The sequence below is a fragment of the Drosophila suzukii genome, chromosome 4 (genome assembly GCF_043229965.1).
Source record: "Drosophila suzukii chromosome 4, CBGP_Dsuzu_IsoJpt1.0, whole genome shotgun sequence".
Taxonomy (NCBI): Eukaryota; Metazoa; Arthropoda; class Insecta; order Diptera; family Drosophilidae; genus Drosophila; species Drosophila suzukii.
In genome coordinates, this window is record NC_092083.1 from 248,178 (window position 1) to 261,387 (window position 13,210).

General features: G+C 34.5%; 2 protein-coding genes across 15 annotated transcripts in view; one reads left to right on the plus strand and one right to left on the minus strand.

Annotated features, from left to right (window-relative positions):
* Kif3C (Kinesin family member 3C) overlaps positions 1 to 13,210 on the minus strand; it is a 56,400-nt gene that overhangs the window by 41,303 nt on the left and 1,887 nt on the right. For all 8 annotated transcript variants that reach the window (XR_011604554.1, XR_001767952.4, XM_036816392.3 and 5 more), the window contains 2 exons: positions 5,710 to 6,318; positions 4,824 to 5,644 (listed from right to left, as the gene is read on the minus strand). Coding sequence is in view for 6 of the 8 variants with exons in the window: in XM_036816392.3 (XP_036672287.2) it covers positions 4,824 to 5,644; positions 5,710 to 6,318 (1,430 nt within the window). In the remaining 2 variants the exon portion in view is untranslated. The remainder of the gene's footprint in view (positions 1 to 4,823; positions 5,645 to 5,709; positions 6,319 to 13,210) is intronic.
* Positions 1 to 13,210, plus strand: part of LOC108020352 (uncharacterized) — a 67,449-nt gene that overhangs the window by 19,026 nt on the left and 35,213 nt on the right. For 4 of the 7 annotated variants that reach the window (XR_011604555.1, XM_065867328.2, XM_036817599.3 and 1 more), the window contains exon 1: positions 6,316 to 9,086. The exons of 1 other annotated variant lie outside the window; for it this stretch is intronic. Coding sequence is in view for 4 of the 6 variants with exons in the window: in XM_065867328.2 (XP_065723400.2) it covers positions 9,060 to 9,086 (27 nt within the window). In the remaining 2 variants the exon portion in view is untranslated. Of the gene's footprint in view, positions 1 to 784; positions 1,125 to 6,315; positions 9,087 to 13,210 lie in introns of those variants that run through there. 2 more of the 7 variants (XM_070997209.1, XM_065867332.2) reach the window with 2 other exon arrangements.

Below are 13,210 nucleotides of genomic sequence, written 5' to 3' on the forward strand. Positions count from 1 at the left end.
TTTGGCTCATTTAACTAAAATTAACTCATCAAACTAAATCTATGCATTTTGCTTGATTTTTTCAGATCCTTCCTGCTAATTAAGTGCTGTGAACAAATAAAAACAACAAAAGTAATATTTAAGGGTCTTTATGTCCGTTGCGACCAAAAAATAACCATGATACTTTAAACACAAAACTATATGATAGCATTCAGAAATAAAACTCGAGTGCTTTTTGAAGATCAACCAATTTTTAGACCTTAGTTTTTCATGACAAGCTCCTAAATGTTTTTATTTTACTTAAAAAATGTATAATAGGAATTTATTCTCATCGAATTAATGTTGCAAAGTTTTCGGTTACTGAATAGTGTCCTTAATTATAGAAACATTTTTCCCAGGAATTTGAATAAAATATGTGTAGTTAGACATCGGATATTCAACATACATTTTTAAGCTTTCGGGCTTTTAATATTTAATTTATAAAAACAAATTTTTCTAAACGTTCTCATTTTACTTTAAAAATATATAATAGGACTTTATTCTCATCGAATTTTTGGCATTTAAGTAAGCATGAAATGTTTTTCATACTGAACTGAAAAGTAATATAAAATAAAGGTTGAGGCATCTCAAGGGCTATATAGAAATAGTAGTATATCTATGTCTTTAAATCTATTGTATTTAGACAAGTTAAGCAGCACGTGATTAGCATATCTAATAGCCTTTTCAGTAACATATAGTATGTATCTGCAGCATTAGTTGTTTCGAAACTATAATCTTTTAAAATCTACTTTTTTTGCAGTTCCCGCTAAACTAACGAGGTTTCCCAAAAGTTTTTTATCTCGAGCTTCTGAGTACATTTATAAAGCTCCAAGACCATAAAACTAAAAAGTGATTCATACAAACCAACGAGCAAAGGGAAAAACATTTCCATTTTGGAAGGTCCCTAGAAATCTTGATTTTGGAATAACTATTGAACGGATCGGATCTTAACAAATGAGGTCTCGTTCAATGCGTATTTGCATTAATAATAAATCTGGGCTAATAACCTTGGATATTTATCACCACCAGCTCCAATTTTCTACATTTTCACGTTTACATTCTCACCGGCTCTTTCTCTTAAACCAATTGAAAGTATTAAAGTCTTGGTAAGCAATCATTTTAGTTTTTAAGATACCTTTCAATTGGTATATCACTCGTTATGATCAGAACAATACTGTAGATTTTTAATTCTGCGGATATAAGTAGTAGTCGCCTTCGTACACTCTCCTGGTGTGTTTCGTCACTACGTAGATTGCCGTCTACAGTTACTTATATTCTTGATAAGCCGAATCTAACTAGCCATATCTATTCGCCCGTCTGTCGGAAACTTTAAAAGCTAGAATGTTGGGATTAAGCATGTAGATTCTATAGCAACCTACGCGGCGCATGGTGCCACGCCCAATCTAACACCCACTCTATCGCCCATAACGCAAAAACCCGTCTAGCGCCATTACTTTTGAAGATTTTGTAAAAGTGTAAATCGAAATTAATCAGATTCGAAAAAGTATGTAACACGTAAAAGGAAGCGTCTCCGACCCCATAAAGAATATATTCTTAATCAGTGTGAAGGCTGTGATCTCGGGAATGATCTAGAGGGTTGAGATTCCTACGCAGCGCAAGTTTGTTACGTTAACATGCCACGCCCACTCTTGCGCCCACAAACCGCCCAAAAATGTGGCGCCTAAATTTTTCATGCTAGAAAAAAATGAACTGAAATGAATTCGATACTTACCGTTTATCACTAACATTTTTTTATATTTATACCCGTTACTCGTAGAGTAAAAGGGTATACTAGATTCGTCAAAAAGTAAGTAACAGGCAGAAGGAAGCGTTTCCGACCCCATAAAGTATATACAGCTGTGTTCATTGAAATAGCAGTGCATATGACCTGCACGTATAAAATCGAAAAACACTATTATAAACACATCATTGAAACAAAACTTAAATACAACAGTTTTAATTATTTATTTTTAAATAATTTAGCTGTTTTTTCCTGTTGGGTAATTCAATATTTTAGCAAATATGGATAATAACAAAAAAGAAAGACTGAATTATGGTGTTCATTGAAATAGCAGTCTTAAAAGAAAAATATGATAAAATTCAATATGGCTCATTAATAACTTAATCCTACTAAATATCGATTTGATTACGACCAAATATTTTGTTGTATGGCCTTTATTGGCTATTACAGGCTAACACCTACGTGGCATGGAGTCCACCAAGTCCTTGCAACGTTTGCGGGAACTCTGACCCCGTCCCTCCTGCACAACTTGCCAAAGCTGCGGCTAAGAAGTCGGGGATTTCTTGACAACAAAACGCTTATGTCCCTCGATAAGTTTTCAGTCGGATTTAAATCCGTGGACTGTGCTGGACACGGCATTACGTCAATTTGCTTTTGGCTAAATGTTGGTGTGGCCAATTTGTTGGTGTGTTTAGGATCATTGTCCTGCTGAAATGTCCATATTAAGGACATTTGATCATCAGTATACGACAGAATGACGTTTCTCAGTATATTTACGTAAACATGTTGGTCCATGATCTCATCGATCAAACGTAAGGGGCCCACACCGCTATATGAGAAATTTGCCCATACCATGATTTTAAGGCCATCTGCTTAACGGTCTTGAGATTTTGTTTTGGGTGGTACCCGGTGTTTGATGGTCGACGGACATACTATTTTGAACCTGTTCCACCAAAAAACACCAGCTAAGACTCATCTGTCCAAAGGATATATCGACCTTTTGAAAGTGGCTAGTTCAAGTGGCTTTTGGCAAACTTCAACTTGTCTTTGAGGTGTCTTTTACCAAGTAATTGCTCCTTTGGTGGACTTCTAGCATTCAAATTTTCATCGAACAGACTTCGGAGAATAGTGCCATCCCTGATTCCCAAGCTCACATCCGCTTTTATAGTCCTACAGGATGCAAAAGGATAAGTTTTGCTAAAGCGCACTTTGCGAAAGTCCTCTATAATTGTGGTTTTCCGTATCGCATAACGTTTTTCGGGCTTCGGTTCATAGTTTATGGCATTGTAACTCATATTGGCTGCACATTTTAAGGGACTTTGAATATATTGATACGTTTTGCCCTCCTTTCTAAGCTCAATGAATTTTTCCTTTCTCCCTTGAAGCAATGAGGTCCTCTACCCACTAAAGTTAATTTTTTTCTATAGTTATAGTGTATTATGGTTCAATTTATAATAGTGGTCTTCATTAAAAACCAATTTTTACCAAATTACAAACATTTTCGGGACTTTTCCTGAAAGAAAATCAAAAACTGCTATTTTAGTGAACAGCCGAAATGTTGTGTCCGTGTGCAAAAATATGAAAGAAACCCAAAAACAGACCAAATCTAATGGGGTTTTTGCTTGTTTTGTATCTCTATGATCCATTCTACAAAAGAGATGTACTAGCGATTAACTAATGAAAAGGACTAAGCTAATAAACCGTTATATAGTTTCGCTTCTGTCGCACTGCTATTTTAATGAACACAGCTGTATATTCTTGATCAGGTTCACTAGCCGAGTCGATCTAGCCATGTCCGTCTGTCTGTCCGTCTGACTGTCCGTCCGGATGAACGCTGAGATCTCGGAAACTATAAGAGCTAGGCTATTGAGATTTGGCATGCAGATTCCTGAGCTTCTTACGCAGCGCAAGTTTCAGCAGAGTGCCACGCCCACTCTAACGCCCACAAACCGCCCAAAACTGTGGCTCCTACAGTTTTGATGCTAGAATAAAAATGTTAACTGAAATGTATTGTCCTCATCAGTACCTATTGATTAACTCAAAAAAAAAGATTTGTCACGCCCACTTTAACGACCACAAACCGCTTACAAACTTCAAAAAATCGTAAATATGAACGTCGAAATCTCGGAAACTATCAAAGATAAAGAATGGGGATCTCAAATTTAGATTCCGTAGCCTTGAAAGCAGCGCAAGTTTGTTACGCGAATATGCCACGCCCACTCTAACGCCCACAAACAAGTATCTGATAGTCGAAGTACTCGACTATAGCGTTCTTCCTTGTTTTATTTACATGAGACTGCTTTGATTATTAATGTCCAACTACATGCCAAAAATTGTTCAATTCGGGCCATTTATTAAAAGAATATAAGCAGGCGCTTTTCGACTTGTATATCTCTATCTCCCTCGCACTCCCTGAGTGCGGATCACGAACTTTCGCTTTCAAATCCATAACTTTGTTTTTAAATTATTCGTACTTCATTTCTAGTGTTCGTTCTTGAATCGGGAAAGTTAATTGAGTTTCACGTAACACTCTCCAATAAACTTAGTGTTTTGCTTATCAAAAATGAATCAAGAAATTTTAAGCTTACCGAACTTTCGGTATCATTCGAGAATAGCATCACTGTGGACGGCCATTCACGTAGTGACGAAGGGCACCAGGAGAGTGTAGGAAGGCGACTACTATATAAAGCCGCACATTAAAAATCCGCGGTGATTGCCCGACCATAATATTTGATCAAGGGCAACAATAATAATATAATCTTTGAAACAATTTCGCCGAACCTATAACTCCTTTTTGAATGTATTTTTATGTACAACAGAATAAAATAACTATGGTACATTGATTACACACTATTGAGTATCGATTTGGCATCGATAAGATGAGTATTAAATATATACTTTTGAAAGTATAATATTTAAATTATTTGCTTTAAAAATATTACCACAAATACAACTCATATACTTTTTAACTGAGTCGCAAACTTTTATATAATACATCCCCCCGCGGGAAATGTTAAAAGTTTTATTGACCAATGGTGATGTAATATACAGGATAAGCTCTTACCAGTTTTTGCCATTTTTTTGAAAACTCGGATTCAATTTATAAACCAATTGTTGATAAAACTTTATATGACGGCCGAGATTTCGAATTTCGTCTAAATAATCCTCTCTATCCAGCTGAAACTCTGAACTTAAATCGGAAACTTCCATTTCAAGCATTTTTATTTTCTCTTCACAGTTTTTAATGTGATTATTTTTTATATTTATTTCTTGGGTAATAGTAGCATAATGTCCCTGCAAGAGGTCACGGTCCTCACATTTAACTCTGCTTAATGCATAGGCGATAGCACTTAAGTGACGTTGTGCTGCAAATTTTCTAGCTTTGTGCTGTTCTTTTAGTTTGAAGTCATCAACACGTTCACCTCCAACTAAAGTGCGTTTAATGAAGTCGATGCGACTTCGGGCTTGCAATTGCATTTCTTCTTTTGATTGAAAAGAAGAGTGACTTGGCTTTATTGATATTGAGTTTATGGTTTTTAGCGGTACATCGGGATCTTCACCTGATTCAGTTATTTGATCCTCTTTCCTTGAATTAAGATTTGTAACATTTAAAATTGCCATAGGTAACTCAATTGATTTAATTTTTTCATCATTTCTGTAAAGCATTTTTTGTTGAGTCTCTTCAAGCATTCTTTTCAAATGTAATATTTCATTTTGGTACTGACGAAGCTTTGCATCTTTAGGATCTTCATTGATTATGGGTCTGTTTGAAATATTCTTCGCTCTACTTGCATACCTGAGTGTGGATATAGTTTCGTCATAACTTATGTCTGATGGTGAGATACAGGATATCATTAAAGTTTTTGTATTGCCTCCTAAGGAATCCTGGATTACAAAATATTAAGGTATATACATCGAAATATATTTGTACATTATTCATATACAGTTACCTGGAGCAGACGTGTAAGTTTTGAGTCCCTAAACGGTACATGCTTTGCTTTACCATCAACCAAAGATGAAATTACGTTTCCCAAGGCAGAAAGTGATAAATTAATTTTAGACGCTTCCTTAAGTCGATCTCCTTGAGCTCCAGTTTTACGCTGTCTCTCTGAACCTGCTAGGTCAACTAAGCTTAATTTTCCTCGGCGTATTCCTCTTAAGTCATTCTCTGTCGCAATACTATTAAAAAATGGAGATTGTTCCAAAGTAATAGTAAATATAGTGTGCGAACGGGAGCTTTTTTCGTTCATTAACGTCGCTGCAGTAACACGGTTTTTATTTCCCAAGTTTAACCAATCGTAACACTGGTTTGCATTAATAACGGGATGCGTGGTCAGCGTGGGAACTGAAACACCAATACCTGGAATTTCTTTAAGAGAATGATTTATCATGCTCGTACTTTCATTTGTATTGAGCAAGTCTCGAATATTTTCATTGTAAATTTCCAAATAGCTTACGAGGGCCAAATATCTGACATTATTTGCCATTGATATTGTCTCGAATATGTGATCAAAACACTTAGGAATTATTCCACTGCCGCTGCTTAAATTTTCGTTGCCCTTATGTTAGAGGAAAAAAGGTAAATAAAATAATTTAATTGCCGTTAAAGGTAATGACAACCTTTCAATGTAAGAAATACCAATAACTATTTGTTATGCCATTGAGAAAACAATAAATTAATTTACAAAGTCCATACTTTTCAAATACCGTAAGGCGCACAAAAAACACTTTTTATAGCATTTGCATAAATTTTACTTTTTTGTAATAATTGTCATAATTTTCGGAAAGTTTCTTATTTCGGCGCCCCTACCTATTTGATAAGATCCGTATTAGTAATGACAGCATGTAATGAACGTTTACTTTAGCTTACTGCAAAAATACGCCAAAAATGATGATGGTAGTTCCTGGTAAATTTAGACCCTTTATCAAAAAAATAATTAACAATGGTATAAAAACAATGATTATGGGTACGTTTTTTAAAGATAATTTTTTGAAAATTTTGTTGGTATTCCCGTGCTTTTACTTACATATCAAGTTACGTCCTACAAATTTAGGTTTGTTTATATGTTTTAATCTTAATAGATCTAGCCATGCCCGTCTGTCTGTACGTTTCTACGCAAACTAGTCTCTCAGTTATAGTCTAGGAATAACCATAATATACCAAACACAGCATTACGGCATTATCGATCTATGGTAACACTAAAATGTGAACCACGTGGTTAAATCTTCTCTCGTAATTCTAAGCTCGTAAGCTGTGGTTTATTGTAATGTGCTAAATAAACGAAACTATAACTAATACTATAATACTAAATACGGTGATTTGTTTATCTAAACTGGGAGTCCCGACAGGTTGTGGGCCCCGGCTACGCCTAATATATTTAGATCAGTAAAATTCTAATAAGTTTGTGAAATAGCTTTGTTTTACGTTACGTTGTGAAATACTGTTTCCCATCCATACATATAGCCATGTGTGCGTGTGTGTGAATTACCATGCAAAAGACAAGACGCAACATTAATGCTTTTTACGGGGAAACGTATTCGGTGTGGAAATTCAGAATCAGAGCTCTGTTCGCCAAATTGGGTGTTTTAAAAGTAGTTGACCAGAATATTTCTGATGAGGTTGACGATTCCTGGAAAAAGGCAGAGCGTTGTGCAAAGAGCACTTTGATAGAATGCCTTAGTGACTCATTTCAAAATTTTGCGACAAGTGACAAGGCGCGACAAATTTTTAGAAATTTTGACGCCATACATATACATATGAACGCTAGAGTCTCGCGTCTCAGTTAAGCCTAGTACTCACATCGACGAAAACCGCGAGCTAACCATGGGAGTGAGCGAGAGGCAAATACGCGGCTAACTCTTTTCGTCGGGTCTGTTTTTCAGCGCGCTACTCAGATGAGCTAAGGAAATACCAGATTTAACGAGTGAATTTCGATGAACGCCGCGGCCCAAAGAATAAGAAATTTAATCTTTGGCGGTGTTCGTGCAAACGCGTTATACAAAACAAAAAAGGTAGGAAAACCCACCAACGCCTGCAGGCACTGACATCAGTGCAGATGAAATAGGAAGCCTAATCCAAGCTGTTGCCCTTTATTGTGGGATTTCACCTAAAGGAAGCCATACCACAACAGAGGCAAATCCGCAGAATAGTTGAAGTGCTGGAGGAGATCCACTAGAGAATCCCAGTGGGAAGGAACATGCCGGGACTTCGCTCTCTACATAGACATCCTACCGGGCGTGTCTTCGCAAAGAAAGTAAGATCTGGTCAAAAGAATTTGGTTGCGTTTTACTAATATAAGTATCTTTTTAGCAGAACCACCAGTAATACGATCTCCGACGACCTCTCCATTAGGACTCCGGACACCACCACCACCAGTTACTTGTCAGCTTAAGCGGAGCTGGAGGACCCGCTGGCTTCTATAGGGAGGAGGAAAATAGGGCGACCGCTAAGGAACAGTTGGAGAAGCCATAGCCAGCCATTGCCAGGATGCTAGGCGACTTCCTGCAGCATCAGTGGATCAACCCGATTTCATTCCGGCTCCCACTTCCTATAGGTCCAATATGCCTATTGGGACTCGGAGCTGGACTGCTGTGGAGGGGAAAAGATGGCGAAGCATCAGTGACAAAAGAAGGAAGCCTTAAAATACTTAATAACATTAATAAAAACATCCTTCGAACATGCCATTTGTTGGTATTTCTTGGTGCACCATCAGACTCGGAAAATCTTACTGCAGCTTTTGTAAAGAACAGATTGCTTGATCACGAGATACAAATTAAAAACATTAGCAGCGATACAAGTAGAAAAGTTATGAGAGCAACGGTATTCAATAACAACAGTTATAAAAATAAATCATTTAAAAATAATAACAGTGTAATTCGCAAGCTATTTAAGGGAAAGGGAAAATTGAATATCAAGTGTCATTACTGTGGCAAAGATATTAAAAAAGATTGTTATGCGTATTAAAGAATAATAAATGATAAAAATAAGGAAAATAACAAACAGGAAAAAATAGTAACAAGTAGTAAATCGATTTTATAAAACTGGCGAAAAGGTGAAATTTATCTTGGATTCTGGTGCTACAGATCATCCCGTAAATGACGAGAAACTCTTCATGGACTACATCGACCAGGAGTCGCCTAAAAAATGCTGTCGCCAAGCATGGCGAATTCATTTTTGCAACGAAGTTTGAGATTGTGCTCTAGTGCCAGGATGTTGCAGAGAACTTAATTTCTGTCAAGCGACTCCAGGAGGCTGGTATGACTGTTATGTTTGGCAGTAACGGTGTAGAGATATTCAAGAATGGATCTGTTGTGGCTGAGGATCCAGGTATGTGTAATACACCAATTCTTGAATTTAAAGCCTTTACATTATATGTGGGAAAGAAAAATAATGAATATCGAGAGATTAGGTCACATTAGTCACATTAGGTCACAATTGCCAGATATTAAGGAAAAATTTATTTCGTGACAATAATCTCCTTAATAACGATAGTCTAGTTGATTGATATGTGAAGCATGTTTAAATGACAAGCAAGCCAGATTGCGTTTTGAAAAACAAAAATAAAGAATACATAAGTAGACCCCTATTTGTAATCTCTTCTGATGTATGCGGGCCAATAACTCCTGTTTCAATTGCCGTCAAAAATTACTATGTTATTTTGGTGGATCAATATACACATTATTTTGTAACGTATTTAATAAAACATAAATTAGATGTTTTTGCAATGTTTAAAGATTTTGTAGCGAAAGGTGAGCCGTATTTAAACCTTAATGTTGTAAATATTTATATAGACAATGGTAGGGAATATCTATCTAGTGACATGCGTGAATATTGCGTACAGAAAGGGATAAGTTACCATCTGATTGTCCATATAAGGCGCAATTAAACGGCGTATCAGAAACAATGATCACAACGATTACTGAAAAAGACCGTAGTGTAGTAAATTGTGCTAAATTAGATAGAAGCTACTGGGGTGAAGATGTTCTGACAGCAACTTATTTAATTAACATGATTCCGATAAGGGCACTTGGTGATAGTTCAAAAACTCTTTATGAGGCATGGCACAGTAGAAAGCCTAATTTTAAATATTTGGTTCAACAGTGTATGCCTATTAGGGGGTATCCTTAATGCATAACAGAAAGAAAAAGTTTAAAAAAATTAGCTCTAGACGGTGCGCAATGACTTTTAAGGTTTTTAGATTTATTTTATATTCGTCTAGGTGCCGTAGACTTGATTTTAAACTTTGACAATTTGCTTGTAACAACCTAAACCATTATTTAATAAACTAACTAAATGCCAGTGATTTATGCTAACATAACCCTTGATCTTCACAATTCTAAAATACAATCGCCATTTCAATGTGAATATACCTGAAATTTATTATATTTTATAATAAAATAGTAAAGAAAAAAAAGATTGTTCGGGGACCGAACACGGTCATTTTCGGTTCAAAAAGAGAAGCTCTGCGCTCTAGGCTCTAGGCTACTTTGAACTGATTTGAAAAATTACAATTCTCCAGATCAACAAGAAAGAAGAATATTATTTGCATTCGACACAGGTTTCTGTTTTCAAATAGACAATTTTTTATAAAAGCGATTAGAATGTGGAATGAGCACCTACATAAAAGACACTAGGAGCGCAACACTATTTAAGACAAAACTTCTCTCACACCTAAAAAAATAGCAGTTCTAGTCTGCTATAAGATATATTATCCTATATTAACATTGCGACTTATCCCCAAAAACATTTTCCTCAGTTTTTTTTTTTAATTTCGATTCAATTTTATTTGTCAATCTGAATTTTCAATAATTACTGTAACCAATATATGTCATTAGATTTATGAACCAATTTTGTCAAAATTTAAATATGTTAATCAGTTGTGACTAGAGCAGTAATTTATAAGTCTTAGAACTTGTAGCGTTAGGAAGCCTAAAACAATAAATAATAATATTAATAATAATAATATAAATCATGAAATAATCTACTATTTATTTCCATTATTCGATCAGAACAAAAAAGTTGACAAATAAAGGAAAGGAAGAAACATTTGTTGTGTTGTGCAAGTCATTTTTATAGAACATTACCATTTCAGATACTGTGCTCATATGACCTTAAAAAATTTACCATAATATTCATACTAAATACAGTAAAAGAATACTCGTTGAAAAATCATGCAAAACTATTTTAGCTGGCTATGAACAAAATGGTTTAAAACTAAAGGACGTTAATAATAAAAAAACAAACGTTAATAATCAAAATTCAGAACTAATTAAGAAATGTTATTTCCAAGCGTAGGAGGTTATTTGTTAAAAAACACCAAAGATGTAATTTAAAAAAATTTTTTTTTTTGACAATTCCTATGGAAGCTATAAGATATAGTCTTCCGATCCGGCTGGTTCCGACCAAATGAAATTAGACTTTTGGAAAAGTTTCAGCCCGGTCGCTTTAAAACTGAGAGACTTATTTGCGTAGAAACGGACGGACAGACGGACATGGCTAGATCGACTCGTCTAGTGATGCTGATCAAGAGTATATATACTTTATACTATTAGTTTTGATAGTTAAAACAGAAGACAATTTCTGTAAAACTTAGCAAAAATAAAATTAATTACAAGTAATATAAAAATAAATGCAAGGCTATAATAATTGTTTCATTATTTCTCTGACCGGTTATTTGACAGTTAGAGTCGTCTAATTTTTACTAAATTTAATTCGAAAGTCTTAAAAATACAAAAAATTATATTCCCAATAGTATAAGATAAAAAAAAAAAAAAATTTGTTTCATATTATTTTCCCACCAATTCTCCGATCGTTCCTATGGCAGCTATATGATATAGTCGTCCGATTTTGATAAAATTTAATTCGAAATTCAAAACTCGTCTAATGATGCTGATCAAGAATATATAACGTCTCCTTCACTGCGTTGCAAACTTCTGACTGAAATCATAATACTCTCTGCAAGCGTATAAATATATATGTAGGGTACGCAGACTCTGACTGGGGAGGAGATGAAATTGATAGAAAGAGTACAACTGGGTTTCTATTCAAAATGTTGAACCAAAATTTTATATGCTGGAATACAAAAAAGCTAAATTCAGTAGCTGCTTCATCGGCTGCGGCAGAGTACATGGCCTTGTTCGAAGCTGTAAGACAAGCCTTGTGGTTGAAATCCCTATTAGAAAGTGTTCATATCCAATTTGGGAGACCTATAAAAATATATGAAGCTAATCAGGGATGTATTAGTATAGCTAGTAATCCCTCATGACATAAAAGATATAAACATATTCATATAAAATATCATATTACAAGAGAGTAAGTACAAAATAATGTAATTTGTATCGAGTATAAAGTCGTTACCTGCTCCACGCTTTATGGACTTACGAAGAAAAATGGGACTGGATAGAGCAAACAAGGAAAGGTAATGAATAATATCTTGAATAATATTCTGGATCACTGAATTTTAAGATCCAAAAGAAAAGAAAAGAAAGAAAACAAGCGAGCACAAGCAACATAGATTAAGTTGAAACATGTAACATTAATTTAAATTTTTAATTTTATTTCTAATGCTATTTTTGAGGGGCGGTGTTGAATACGTCTATGAATAACCCCATTATAATTTATAATATACTAAGAACCGCATTACAATGTTATCGATCTGTGGTGACACTCTCTCTCTTTCTCTCTTTCCTCTATTACTATATTACTATTATTTTTGTTTGAAGAAACTTTTTGCATCAAAAAATTTAAGTTTTTAAGTTGAGGAAAAAAGTTCAAAAAGGACATTTTCACACAAATTCGTCCTTTTCAATAAGTACTGAATGTGTTAAGAAATGTATTGTATCATTCAAACGGCATTTAAATTACCTTTCCATTGATGCCAAAGTTAACAAGATGTAAGTTCAAATTATGAATATATTTAACTTTTTTTTTGTGAAAATACTTTTGACCACCCTTGTAAGTCGGAACGTTCCGGATTGGACATTAAATTCTATTCTGAGGAATATATATTTTTTAAATTTCCGAATTTGAAATTAAATTTAAAAAAATGGGACTTCTATATAATATAGCTGTACTTGCTATTTTTGATCAATCTCTCTCCAACTTTTCCGGTATGTAGCTTTCTTTATTATTTTTTTTTTTATTATTCCAGAACTACGTATTTAATAAAATAAAAATCGGATCGCAAAAATCAAGTCAAGTCAAATGGTTCCATTTTTCGTTTTCGGCAAAACATGTACGCTAGTAAATTAAAACGTATCATTATCTTAATATTTCTGTTAATATTCTGTTAGGTTCTTAAAATATATATATATTTATTTTATTATTTTTTTATTGTTGTTTCTAATGAAAAATCTTGGTATCACCATGTCAAACGATAAAATTCCGTTTTTAAGTTATACATATATAATTTTTTGTTAAAGCTCTTTACTATAAACTTACATGGCTAGATG